The sequence below is a fragment of the Microtus ochrogaster genome, linkage group LG1 (genome assembly GCF_000317375.1).
Source record: "Microtus ochrogaster isolate Prairie Vole_2 linkage group LG1, MicOch1.0, whole genome shotgun sequence".
Lineage (NCBI taxonomy): Eukaryota > Metazoa > Chordata > Mammalia > Rodentia > Cricetidae > Microtus > Microtus ochrogaster.
Window position 1 is genome coordinate 45,572,682 of NC_022027.1, and position 13,961 is coordinate 45,586,642.

The 13,961-nt window shown below is 46.5% G+C and overlaps 2 protein-coding genes across 2 annotated transcripts in view; one reads left to right on the plus strand and one right to left on the minus strand.

Moving 5' to 3' along the window:
- Window positions 1-4,362: 4,362 nt before the first annotated feature.
- Stbd1 (starch binding domain 1) lies at window positions 4,363-8,073 on the plus strand. The gene is made up of 2 exons (XM_005359507.2): window positions 4,363-4,632; window positions 6,160-8,073. Exons 1-2 carry the CDS (start codon window positions 4,407-4,409, stop codon window positions 6,921-6,923), a joined length of 990 nt encoding a protein of 329 aa, XP_005359564.1. The 5' UTR covers window positions 4,363-4,406; the 3' UTR covers window positions 6,924-8,073.
- A 1,632-nt stretch (window positions 8,074-9,705) lies between these two features.
- The window catches only part of Ccdc158 (coiled-coil domain containing 158), a 63,919-nt gene continuing 59,663 nt past the window's right edge, over window positions 9,706-13,961 (minus strand). The window contains exons 23-24 of the mRNA XM_026785029.1: window positions 11,395-11,502; window positions 9,706-9,909 (exon numbers count right to left, since the gene is read on the minus strand). Coding sequence (XP_026640830.1) covers window positions 9,833-9,909; window positions 11,395-11,502 — 185 coding nt within the window. The 3' untranslated portion in view covers window positions 9,706-9,832. The remainder of the gene's footprint in view (window positions 9,910-11,394; window positions 11,503-13,961) is intronic.

Below are 13,961 nucleotides of genomic sequence, written 5' to 3' on the forward strand. Positions count from 1 at the left end.
GGGGGGGTGATTTCTGTGGTAAAGGAAAGAGCTTTAGTTCCAGTGGGCTGCTTGTTTGTCCTGGCCACTTGGCTGGCTTACACCCAAAATAACCACACAGAAACTGTATTAATTAAAACACTGCTTGGCTATTAGCTCTAATTTCTTATTGGCTAACTCTTCCATATTAGTTTAACCCATCTCCACTAATCTCCATGTATCGCCACATGGCTGTGGCTTACTGGAGATTCTAACCGGTGTCCATCTCAGGCAGAAGATCCATGGCTTCTCCCCTCTGCCTTTCTTCTCCCAGCATTCAGTTCGTCTTCTCCACCTACCTAAGTTCTGCTCTATCAAGCCCAAAGCAGTTTTTTTTTTATTCATTAACCAATGAAAGCAACACATGAACAGAAGAACCTCCTACACCAACCTTTGATGGTTTGCCTTCAGAAAAATGATGCGGACCCAGTAAGATTCACAGAAAATGTTGATCATTTCTCAAAGACTGACATAAATACTTCCAGGTCAGACTCTTTTAAAGGGTCACAGGCAGCAGAAAGTGAAAAGAGCCTTGTGAATCTCCAGGCTCTAATGGCACAGAGCAGGTCAGGAGAGCTCAGCTGAGTTTCCATCCATCACAGCACAGAGACCGCAGAGCACAGCACCAGGAGAGCAAGTGAAGGCTGTGGAGGATGGTTCGCAGGTTGTGTTACACAGGGTCCCAATCTAGCAACCTCCAGCATTCCCTTGCCTGGTTCTCAAAGCTGCTATGGGAACCACGACCCCCGAGCATCCCCATCTCCCTCTGTTTGAACAGGACTGCCTATGGTTACTGTCCTGTAACTCTCCTCCTGTTGTACGTTGGGGCGGTTGTCATGGGGCGCAGAGAGATAGTTTCTTGAATTCACACGTCTTTGGATTGAGAAAATGCACTGGAATAATTGTGTTTAAGGAAAGGTCAGTGGACGGAATCACCCAATCTGAGTCTGAGTTACTTTCTAGCCTGGATCCCACGCTAGTGTGAAGAAATGAAGTTCTAGGGAGATTTCTGCTGTTACGCAGCACGGGAGAAAAATGTTTGCTTAATGTGTCCATTCAGGCCATGATACAGGACAAGATTTACAGTGCTGCGACTGGGCGAGCGGTAACAAGAATGTCTAGAGAACAGCACGAGAAGCAGGCAGCAAGGCGCACCCCACACTGTACACGGTTTGTCTGATACCTCATTCTCTTGTCAGGAGGGAGAGGAGGAAGGGAGGAAAGGCAGGAGGAAGCAAGCTGGGTGTGTTCAGCGTCCAAGCATTTACCCGGCATGCACAAGGCTTGGGGTCCAATGCCCAACACTGCAAAAACAATAACAAACCCTTATCAGCAACAGAAAAGCCCCAAGCCCTTTGGACATTTTTTGCATTAATTTTGATAATTTCTTCTGTCTGCCACTCCTGGTATTTGTTGACTTGGCATTGTGAAGACCTTCCTGTGCAGGACTCTGGACACCTCGTAGGACACGCACAGTGTTTTCCAGGTCTCCACCACGTTTCCCCGAGTCATCTTCTCCTTCCTGTGTAGCCAGGTGGCCTGCAGGCCTGGCATGCTGATGAGGGTGGAGGGCAGGGTATGCGTGCATCGTTCCTTTCATGCAAGGCTTCTGCCTGTGTCTATTAGCTTTTCCAGAAGCCCCACCACATCTTCTTGCTGTTGTTTGTTTCTGGGATAGACACCGACATCTTCCTTGAATCTGCCTTTTTCTCCTTACCAGTGGCTTCAAGCATCTCTGTATTTGTTCCTTCAGCCCATGGCTGCCTGCTGTCTGCTCAGTCCAGTTGTGAAGAAAAGAGAGTCCCTTGTGTTGTTTTCTTGTCCATGTGTGAGAGTTTGGTGGGTATCTGGGTACTAATCCCTTGTCTCCTAGACAGCACAGCTACCTGCCCCTATCTGATAACATGGTCAAGCACCCTCCCTTGGATGTGATTATATTAAAATCACCTCCTACCTTAGGCACTATCACTGTGACAGTGATAGTCTTGGATTTTGTCCCCTTAGCCTTGCACTTTTACCATTTTCATTTGGGATTTTTATTCCACCTGACACCTACTGTCTAATGCAGCACAAAGAACCTAGCCTTCCCCGCCTCCTTCTCTATACAGCGAGCTATTTCTCTATACAGTGGCATTTCCAACACGGTTTTTCCATTTCTAAAGGTTTCATCAGTTCTGAGCCACTCAGCCTGGAGTCCAGCCAGGTGCCGGGATGAGTCAGAGTTCGCAAAGAGTTCCAGTTGGAAAATGTCTCTGTGAAACCTGAGGCTGGGAGGCTCCAACGTGACAGATCTTGGGAGAGGGTTTGCCTGCGGTGAATGCCATGTGGAGGCACAGGCACAGAGTGTGACAGAAATGGACAGGTGCTGGTGGGTACGCCCCCAGAGAGCCAGGGCTTGGCGAGAGAGAGGAATTAGAAACCAACGACTTCAGCCTCGTGCTGGAATATTCCCTGAAGTATAAGACTCCTTCTAAAATGCATGTCTTGAAATGTGGATATGGTTTAACCACCATCAGGATTTGGGGTAGCTAGAGGTTCAGAGCTGGGGTCCTGGGGTCAGGATGCTGGGTTCAAATCCTATCCTGGTCAGCTACCCCCTGGATGACCTTGAGCAGATCTCGCCTCTGAAGGCGTTGCATGAGCTAATCCTGATGAAGCACCAGTCAGGGGCCAGCATCAATTACATCAATTAGGCACTCAATAAAAAGCAACAATAAAAAGGTGTATTACATGATAGCCTTGACATTTTGTGGAATACAAAGAACGAAATGTTCTGACCTCTGAGGGACTTGTGAGCTAAAGGAGGAGGAGACAAGTTCCAAAAATTAAGTGTAGCATAAGAGTGATGCTCCATTGGAGAAACCGCTTTTCCGGCAGGTACCAGTTGCAAACCACTTCTGGTTTAGGGAGGGACTTTCTGCTCACTTCCTCCTCTCAATGCTGGGAGTCTGTCGGCTTTGCACCTGGGCAGGTGTCGCTGATGCTGTCACGATCTCTGTGAGCGCATGAATGCCTCAAGCCCTGTTGTGTCTGCAAGACACTGTTTCCTTGGAGTCAACCACCGCCTTAGAATATTTCTCCTTCCTCTCACACAGAGATCCCTGAGCCTTGAAGGGAGGGGTTTAATAAAGCCATCCCATTTCGGGCGAGTGTTCCAGAGTCTCTTCACCTCTACACACGGTCCAGTTGTGGGTGTCTGTGTCAGTTATCATTGACCACAAGAAACTTTTCCCATGAGGGCCGAGTGATGCTCTCGTCTTTGGGTGCGTCAGTATTTCAGTTTAATGTTCACTAATTTAATAATAAATCAGGAGTTGTTTTATTGCTGCATTCTCTACCTATCTACCTTCTATCTTAGGAGCTGCAGCCTGAACCAAGAGAGGAGCAACCGACCAGGAGGTGCCTGTCAGGAGCTGCTGTGTGATCCCAGCAAGGCAAAGTGGGGGGTGATTGGTCCTCCCAGAGGATCCTCCCTGGTTAGCAATAGCTCCAAGGCACAGAGCTTCCAGCTGTGGCCTTAGCAGAGGGATGTGGGAGGATGGGTTTAAGGGAAAGCCCCCAGAAACAAAAATCCTTGGCTCATTAACCTGAAGGAAGCATGCAGATAAGTAGAGCAGTGTGGTCAGAATCTTCCTTCATAGGACTTCTATTGTGTGAGGATGATTTTAAGTTCATTCACAAAACATTTTGAATGTACGATACTCGATAGGATTTACTTGCCGGGGCTCCATCCCTCTACATAATCCAGTTCAGATGGGTGGATGTTCATTGCGTAGTTCATACACGAGGCAAAAAGTGTAACCCTGCACTTGAGAAGCGGAATCAGGAGAATCTCGATAGAGTTTGAGAACAGCCTTAGATAGATAGAGTTCTAGGCTAGTCTGGACTCTTAAAAAGGAGGGAGTAGGAGAATCGAGAAGGAAAGGGATTGGTTGCGGTGGTGGGCCTTTAAGTAGATAGTACATAGGTGTTCAGGAAGGCGAGATGAAGCTGTGGGCGGGAGTGGCGCTTCCTCTAGGCCTCCACGCTCCCCCCCCACCCCCCACCGGCTCTCTCTACCCCAGCGTGTGCTAACGGCCCAGCGAGAGTCCTGGTCCCTAAGCCCTCTGGCGCCTCTGAGCTCCCGGAGTCCCTTGCCCAGGCTCAGTGCTGGTGTGGGATCCACTGGAGCGGGACCCCGGCGTGGGAAGCCTGGGGTGGGGGGAGGATTGGGGGGTCGATGGGAATTCAGCAAGCTCCGCGCTGCAGGGCGGGGCGTGGGGCGGGGCCGGTCTGGGCTGGCCACCGTGGACCCGTAAAAGGCTGGGGCGGGCGGGGTGGGTGTGGCCGTGCGGGTGAGCAGAGCCCTGGTCCGGGGCCCCCCCGTAGTCTCCCGTAGCCTCTCAGCCATGGGCGCCGTCTGGTCCGCCCTGCTGGTCGGCGGGGGTCTGGCGGGAGCGCTTATCTTCTGGCTGCTGCGGAGCGATCCTGGGGCCCCGGGGAAAGACGGGGGTGCAGAGCCGCAAAAGGACGCACCTCCAGGGGAGGCTGCGGCTCCGGGAGGCGGTCCGGGTGGTGGTGGCAGTGGCGGCCTGAGCCCTGGACCTTCCGATCGGGTGCTGGTCTCCAAACCAGGTATTCTTCCTCCCCCCTGGGCTCGGGGAACACGTGCCAGGGTTCTGAAGTTCACTGGGGAAGGGGAAATGAAAGCCACCTGAAGCTCTCCAGGTGGGTTCTGATGGACCAACTTCCTCGACCTGGGACTGAACCCTCCTCGGGTCTGTCGCCTTCCCGGGCTGTAGTGTCCTGGAGAAAGCAGGCGGGTCCTCCAGAGGCCGCGCCCAGCTCCTGTGCAGCGGGCATCTGGCACCGGCTCCTCCGCCTGGCGCAGTGCGCGAGGCTTCTCACAACTCTCTTCAGTCTCCTATGGAGCTGGGAGGGACATTCTCCGAGTCTCAGTCCCCTAGCTTCATTCCCCATACCCCTCGTTAGATCTGAGTTTGGGGCTAGTGAGCGTTGAGCACTCGTTTACTACTGTCTGGATAGTTCTTCAGGAAAGTAAAATCCATTTTAGATGTGGGTCATGAAAGTCACGTCAGCCAGGGCTGTGCGCTAGCCGTGTGTGCACTTACAGCAGCCCAGGCGGTCTACTGGGGGACCAAACTCTGATTGTCATATAAATTTAGATCTACATTCTAGAGACCCCGCACCAGGCATTGCGCACCGGCACAAAGCCTTAGTTAGCTTCCTGCGCCTTTTCTTTTCTTTTTTTTGGCAAACTGTCGTCGCCCGCCTGGAAGAACTTATTTTTAGTGGTGGTCATTTGTGAGAATCTTTCCCACGGCTGATTTTCGACAAACGGTTCGTCTGTTTTCTTCTGTTCCCATGTTTTAAACATGGGCCAGCCTCATGTTTTAAGCTGAAAATTGGGAATTGAGAGCAACATTCATTGACGTCTCACTCTGAAGCTCACAAATGAAGCAAGGGTGCTCCCCCCCCCCCCCCGCCCCGTGCTGAGTGTAGGAGTCAGACTTGGCGAACTATTGAGGTAGCCAGGAAAGAAAGCAAGTCTTTAGGGGACTTGGATTGTGGGTTTCTAAGAACAGTTTTTTTAAAGTGTGCAGTGGGGCAGTGGGTGGGAAAACCTCGTGTCTTTAAGGAGATTTCTCTCCCCTCAAGTTCCCCCACCCCCACCCCACCCGGACTCTACTCAGTGGCCCCTGGCCTGCACTCACTTCCAGGGAGCACAGATGTACACTAAGGTGCCTAGTAGCATGCAGTCCTTTGTCCCACAAAAGCCACCGTGCATGTGGCTGGGCCTTCTGCTAAACTCTTGCCCAACCCCTGGACAGCATTTTTTCCCCCTTTTTTAATGACAGGAGCCAAGCGATTTAACTTTGGACCCTTGCCAACTTGGTCTGGCCTGTGGGAGACTTTGCAGCTTGCCACTTCATTGTCTCGCAGGGTGTGCACTGAGACTTCCTGCCTGTTTTCATTGTGGGCTCCCCACACATGCTCTTAAAGCAGTGTTGGGAAGGTGCAAATGGGCACTTGAGTTCTACAAGAACCTGAACTACACATAGAAACAAAGATAACAGCAATCGATTTCCTCAGTTTTCCTTTGTGAGCCCCACCTAACGTTGCCACACTTTTCTCTCTCAGAGCAGCTTCAAGAAAGCAATGGACATTTGATTTCCGAGACCAAAGAGCTTGGTAACCTGCAGGAAACACAGAGACTGCAGAATGCTGGAGCAGACTGGGGCAATGCCAGAGAGAATGTTCTTGCTGGAAAGAGTCCAGACACGCACTCCAGGGCCAACCCAGAAGAGTCAAGGAATCAAAGGCCGGAAGCTCACGTAGGAGAATGGAGACCCAGCAAAGGACAAGAAACAGCTGGGGGCACGGCGGAGAAGCTACCCTCCTGCAGCCTCCTCAGGGACAGAGCCAAAGCAGCCGGTCAGGACCCGGCAGGCCCCGAGGACTGGGAGGTGGTGTCGAGGCACTCATCGTGGGGGGATGTTGGTTTGGGTGGCAGTCTCGAGGGCCTAAGTCAGGGAATGGATGATGGCAGAAGCACTCTTGTGGGAGGAAGAGGCTGGGATGCAGACGGGAAGGCGGTGTCTCTGGACCGTCAGCAGGTCCGCATCCAGTTCCAGGTGCACTACACCACAAGCACCGATGTGCAGTTCATTGCAGTAACCGGAGACCATGAGAATCTTGGGGGCTGGAGCACATACATCCCGCTCCACTATTGCAAGGACGGGCTGTGGTCTCATTCTGTCTTCCTGCCTGCGGACACAGTGGTGGAGTGGAAGTTTGTGTTGGTAGAGAACAGGGAAGTTACTCGCTGGGAAGAGTGCAGCAATAGATTCCTGCAGACTGGCCGTGAGGATAAAGTGGTTCACGGGTGGTGGGGGATTCACTGACTCGCTGTGCAAAGCACCCCGGAGGGTGCAGCGCAATGTGCGCAAGGCTAAGGCGGGAGAGCACACTGCATAATTCAAAGGCAGTGTGATTCCATTTGTAGCCATCAGAGTTCCTCAGAGTTGCTAGTGTGGCTTTTGTCCAAAGTGTAGAAAGATGTATGCATGCTGAAATGTTTCTCGGGAGCTGGGACTTTCCCCTTGTTGCACTGACTGGTTTGTGCTGACACATTACTTGAGGGATTGATTGTCCCTGGGTAGTTGGTTGGTTGGGCTGAGATTGAGGTATGGACTATGGCAGGGAGAAACTAACCAACTGCGCAAGTACAAGGCGGAGCCTGTAGGAGCTCTTAGGGTAGGGAGATGACAGTCAGCCTCTTTAGACAGCTACAGCAACATTGTTTACATTTAAAAATAACACCATATGGAACCGTGACCAGTCCAATCCAATCCGAGTGACACCGGAAGACTCCCCATAGGTGTGGAATTAGCAGACGTGTCTTTGTCTTAATGGTTTAAAGCCGAAGCAGAGTTGCTCAGTCACCCAGGAAGTGGAGTGGGGGTGGGGGGAGGTGGCTTGAAGGGTTTACTCTGCTTCTTTGAGGACTGGGGGTTATAGGTCCGAGTCTGGTTCCAGCAAAGGGTGCATGCATTCTTTACCCACAGTGCCCTGCTGGAGCATCTCTGTTCACTTCCCCATCTCCCTCTACCAGGCCTCAACTGATGGGCTGCCCTAGGAAAGTTTTTCTGCCTATCAACTCCTCACTCTCCCTTCATACCCATGAGTGAGAATCTCTATAGGACCATGATACAGAAGAACACCTTTGCTCTGAGAAGAAATAATTATTAAGCTTTAAGTTATAACAGAATAATAAATCCTGAGTTGTATTATCGTAAGTGTTTGAATTACTTGTTTCAATTTTAGCACCATAACCTAGATGTAAAGTAACGGTATGATGTTTACATACAGAGAAAAGCAAAGTCAAACATGAGAGCAGATGACATGTCAAGTCTGTTTCTCTTTTGCAGAAAGTTTTAAATATTTTTTAAAACTTTGCATAGAAGGGAATTCAGCATGTTGGTATTTGAAAATTAAATTTTAGGAGCAGGGTTTCTTGTAGCTCAGGCCTATCCAAAAATTCACTATGTAGCCAAGAATCCCTTGAAACTGCTCCTGCCTCCACTTCTCAAGTGCTGGGATTACAGGCATGGACCACCACAGCCAGTATGTGCAGTACCAGGCACACCCTCTACAACTGAGTTACATCCCAGCTCTACTTTGTTGATGTGAGACAGGATAGCCCCAACTGGCCTGGAACTTGATCTACCACTATGGATGACTTTTAAGCCCTGATTTTCCTACTTCCACCTTCCAAGTGCAGATAAAATAAGTCTTTATGTGTTGAAAACCAGTAAAGTGTCTATTGGCAAGAGAGTATTTCATTCTGGCTGACAAAAACATAGATCCCAATGAAAGCAGCATCAGGAAGTGCATAGCAGGCTGTTTGCGGGCTTTGGGATCATAGCTCTTTTGAGATGAAATTTAGACATTCTGCTTCTATATAATAAGGTCTGCAGAAGGCACTGGCCATTACTTCACAATGCTCAAGTATCCCTATGAAGTAAGGCAATTTAAACAAGTCTCCAGAATTCTATTTATTACCTGATGAAATAAAAGTTAATCTTCCATTAAAGCCAACTGACTTAAGAAACATTATTTTAACCATGTGTATTTGACAAATACACATTTATTTTAACCATCAAGTCGGATAGATGTGCTTGGCGTGCTAACTGACGTTGAGAGCAGCATGAGGGTCCCCGAGAGAGCATTGCACGCCTTCCTAGTCACTGCCTGTGCCTGGTCAGGGCTCCTGCTGGCGTCCATGGAGGAAGGTAGGAACACCACCCAGATTTCTTGCCCCTGTATCAGTCAACTGTTGGTCATCTGGGCAGCAGCTCCCCTCCGTGGAGTCCCCCAGACCCTCTTCTGCCTGGTGGTGCCACCATCCTAAGGACCCTCTCCATCCTCTCATCCAATTTGTGGGAGGGAAATGACTTGGAAAAAAAAAGCATGAATGCAGTGTTAGCACTTGGACCTGAAGGCACAGAGTTCTTCATTCCACCTGTGAGAACTGGTCAGGTGACCAACCCAGAGGTGAGGGACATGGGACTGCAACAGGGTCTCCAACTAGGCAGCTGTGTCTCCATGACAACTGTGTACTAGGGAGTGGAGAAATACACTTTTTGCCACATTGTGTCTAATTTTTTTGGCACAAGTAAAACACTTATGTGTCTGTTCTTGTCTCATTGTATTTGGTTTGCATATGAACAACCCCAATTTATTAAATTTTAAGGTAGACTATATTCATTCTAGAACTTATCTATTCATTTGTTAAAGAGTAACAAGTATTGTCTTTCTTTAGTTTTATGCAAGAGGAGATATTTCTGAAAGTTTTGATTGGTTTTGTTGATCACCAATGTTGACAGAGCAATGAGTTCAAGGTCACCAAGAAGGCTGGAGTCCATCCAGCATGCTGGAGTTTGTCCTTCTGCTCTTGACACTGCACCCCTTTACACCACATGAACACTCTTTTTTCCTCCAAAGATTTGTTTAAGCTGAAAAAAGTGTCTCTATCTCAGAACCAGTAAAATAATTTCAAAAATTATACTAATGTGCTAGAATTAGCATAAATTAATACATTATAATATATGAATATGCTCAAATCTAGCTAGTAGTGTTGAAGGTTTTACTCTGACAGCATTCAAGAAGTTTATTTCAAAATAGAGTTTATGGGACAGGGTATCTTTTATTAAATTTTCACATAAAAAGAAAACGTCCAGGGCACTAATTATAAGTAACAGCACGGCTCATCGGGCGCCAGCCCTTTGTAGAGAGCGGGCAAGAGATGACATCATTTTAGTAACATTTTCTCTTGGTCTTTCACTTTCTGAATCCTCTTTTCTTGATTTCTGATCATTGAAGACATTGCTGAAATATCAATAGAATGGGGTTAGATTGGAAAGTCAACTTGGGTTCAAGGATGAGCCTTTAGCCTGCACAACAGACTCCCTCTGGGCCCAGAGCTGTGTCAGACTGCAATGCAAAGGCTGAAGTGACAGCAAACCTGCAACCTCGGGAAGCAGGGTGAGCTAAGAGGAGCATAGTGCTGGCACCTCCAAAGAGGGACAGCGGGAAGCCTGCCAGCCTCTCATTTGGGGGTGGGGGGGCAGAAGTCAGTGCTGTAAACAGTTGGGGAAAATTTCTCTATACTCTTGTATACATGCACATAAATGGAAATGTGTACTTTTTTGGCTTTGGTTATGCTGGGATTGAACCCACGGTCTTTATGTGAGGCAATACCCTAACACCAAGCTGTATCTACAACCTATACTTTAAATTTTGATAAATCTGAAACTATTTTTTCAGAACTTAGAGAGTCAACCTACCAGGTACTGCCTCTAGTCAAGGTAGTGTTTCTATTAAACAAATGCCAATGTCTTCCAACTGAAGAGTCTAGGATGACCTAGTAGGATGAACTAGAAGTGTAAATCAAAGCATAGGTATAAGTTTGGAAAAAAAACCCCTACATTCTTTTAAAAAATGCACAATAATATGGATAAAACCAACTATATTTGGTAGGTTAAAAAAAGACACAAAGTTGGGTGGGTAGGGGAGGAGGGTGGGTCTGGTAGGGGAGGAGGGGTGGGTCTGGTAGAGGAGAAAGGGGTGGGTCTGGTAGGGGAGGAGGGGTGGGTCTGGTAGGGGAGGAGTGATGGGTCTGGTAGAGAAGGAGGGGTGAGTCTGGTAGGAGAGGAGGGGGTGGGTCTGGTAGAGGAGGGGGTGGGTCTGATAGGGGAGGAGGGGGTGGATCTGGTAGGGGGAAGGGGTGAATCTGGTAGGGGGAGGGTGTGGTTCTGGTGGAGAAGGAAAGGGATCAAGATAAACTGTCTGGAATTCTTGGACTAAGTTTTTAAAAAGACTCAATAACCTAAAAGCAAATGTTTTCTGACTGTTTAGGGGGACCTGGGGTTAACACAATTCACTTGGGATTTTATTCAACAGCAATGTGGTGTGACTTCAGTGTGTTAGAAAGATGTGGGCTTTAGCATCAGGAATTACAGGGATCAAGTCCCAGCTCTAGTGTTCACTGAGACCCAGGACTGCCTGTCTTGTGCTCTCATTATGACATTAACAACAGCTCCCACCCTCCTGCACAGATGTGAAGACAAGAGCAACACTGAGTCCAGGTGCCACTCACAGGTGCCAGCAGAGACTATTATTATTAACATGCTTAAATTTATTGTATAAATACTTGTTAGAAAAATATTTATTGTATTGCATGCATGTTGTATGTCTGCACATATATTTTATGAGCTTTCACCCCAGTTCTGAGGACTGAAACCAGGGCTTTTGTCAGCTAGGCAAGTGCTCCATCACTGAGCTAAGTCCCCAGGCCTGGAGACCTCACTGTACCTTGGTTCTTCAGCTGTAAATCTTCTACCAAGGTTTGCAAACTTTCCAGTCTGTTCTGCAGTTTTCGGCATGTTTTTCCTGTTGTTTCTAGTGATGGAGACTGTGAATCTATTAGAAAATTGCTTAGATGTGATATTAAAAGTCTATTCAATATTTCTTTTAGAAGTAGTCAAATTACATATTAAGAAGAGACAGAAATCTTTAATAAATAAATTAATTAAAAATTATATATTAAACAATTTTTCCTAAGAAAACTTTAAAACATTATTCTAAAATGAAAAAATTCCCATTTAAATACAGTAACACTAGCTTATTTAGTTTTGTTTCAAATCAACTTATTTATTATTATTTAACTGTATAGTATTAAACAGGTCTCTTGACAAGAATACTTCAAATCAGTGACACAAAACCTGAGTATTTTCCTGATGTAGGTGGGTCATCTGTCAATGTGTTACTTTCATTGGTTAATAAAGAAACTGCCTTGATAGGACAGAATTTAGATAGGTGGAGTAGACCGAACAGAATGCTGGGAAGAAGGGAAGTGAGGCAGATGCTATAGCTCTCCTCTCCAAGATGGATGCAGGTTAAGATCCTTCCCGGTAAGCCACCACCTCGTGGTGCTACACAGATTACTAGAAATGGGGTAATCAAGATGTGAGAATTAGCCAGTAAGAGGCTAGAGCCAATGGGCCAGGCAGTGTTTAAAAAAATACAGTTTCTGTGTAATTATTTTGGGTAAAGCTAGCCGGTGTGCACGAGCTGGGTGGCAGAACGCAGCCCACCGCTACAGTAGTTCATTACTACATTTTCCAACTGGGGTTTGAGGAGCAGGCTCTAATTCAGATACTAGTTCACTTTCTAGTGTCAGACTTTAACCTGTGTGATGTGGGATTCCCCTCTGTATGCTGTGAATATGTTTTATTATCATTGGTTAATAAAAAAGCTTCTTTGGGCCTATGGTAGCACAGAATAGAGCAAGGTGGGAATTCTAAGCAGAGACAGAGGAGAAAACAAGGCAGAGTCAGAGAGTTGCCATGTAGCCACCCAAAAGACAGACACTAGATTAAACCTTACCGATAGGCCACATGGTGATATGCAGACTAATAGAAATAGGTTAATTTAAGATGTAAGAGTTACTTAATAAGAAGCTGAAGCTAGAGGCCAACCAGTGTTATAATTGATATAGTTTCCATGTGATTATTTTGGGTCTGGGAAGCAAGGAAATGAACAAGTGGTTTCCACTTACAAAACGACGCCCAATATGGGGCAACTATGTCCACATAAAACCTGAGAGAGCTTGAAAAGGAATTCTAAACACAAAAGGACAGAGTTTAGCAGAGCTTCTTGGTAGCTGTTTTTTGGGTTTTTTTTTTTTTTGGTGGGGGATAGGCTCCATTTGTTGTTGATGAACAGAGGTGCTGTGGCTCCTTTAAGAGAAGTCTTCCTGACTCAGCATTGGCAACAAAGGCTGAGCGGCTTCTATAGGGGAGGGCTTCCTGGTTCATGTTAGTTGCATGAGCAGCTCTGACTCTTTAAGGAGGTAGAGCACTTAAATAGGGCCTGTTAGCATAATGTTACAATTGCTTAGTGGTGACATAGACCCACTGTGACCCTGGAGCTGGTATGATGTGCATGACTCCCAGAGGCAGTGAACATGCCTCCACCGTGTTGGACTGGGAGGAGCCAACAGACAGAGCCATGGAGTTGGTCCTAGCCACATCTACTTAACATTGAAAAAAAAAAGTGCTCCTGGTCAAGAAATAATTACAAACACATAATAATGACAGATTCAAATAAAAAAGACCTCTAAATGGGTCACAATGTTTAATAATGTACATAGGCTTAGGAGAAAAGAGAAAAAAAGTGTATAAATAGTTATAATCTAAAAGAGTACAGACAGTAATAGATTAAAGGAGTAAAGATAATAAAATAAATATTAAATTTGTAAAAAAAAGAAATAGAGTAAAAAAAGCCACATAAAGATAAAATATACACAGAGAGTCTGGACTATGTATATTATTATGTTTTCTTTGAAATATTTCACTGCAAATGAGCTAAGAAAGTACAGAAAGACATTTCATTGTACAGGCTGATAAGCTAAACCAACATATATATTTTAAAGGTATCTTGACTTCAAAATTTGGGTCTAAGGATATGTTGCTTTAAAAGAGAGGTTCTGCTTTTGTCTCCACAGAGGATAAGAACCTGTGAATTCCTTTCAGACTAATGTTGTTTGATGGACCAAGGCCCCCCAAAAGGTCTCTGTGAACCCCCCAAATACTTCACCCATCAATCGGCAAAAAGCAGCTTAAAAAAACTATACCCAAATTCCCAAATATTGTTTATAAATATTTCTTTACATTTAAAGGGGAATATGACAAAGATGAATATTTTGCTTTTGAATGGATCTTGGTTTATTGATACAAATTTAAGGTCAATTTTGTTAAATGTATTTCTGCTCTTTTTTAAGGTATTGTGTTTGTGTGACTCATTTTAAAATGTACTGTATTGTTAGGAGCCAATTTCCTCCTAAAATCATTGTAGGAACCATCACCCTGGGGAGTCTG

Coding starts and splice junctions, on each gene's coding strand:
- Stbd1 (XM_005359507.2), top strand. CDS start 4,407: ATGGGCGCCGTCTGGTCCGCCCTGCTGGTCGGCGGGGGTCTGGCGGGA. Junction 4,633..6,159: donor GGTGCTGGTCTCCAAACCAG/GTATTCTTCCTC, acceptor TTTCTCTCTCAG/AGCAGCTTCAAGAAAGCAAT.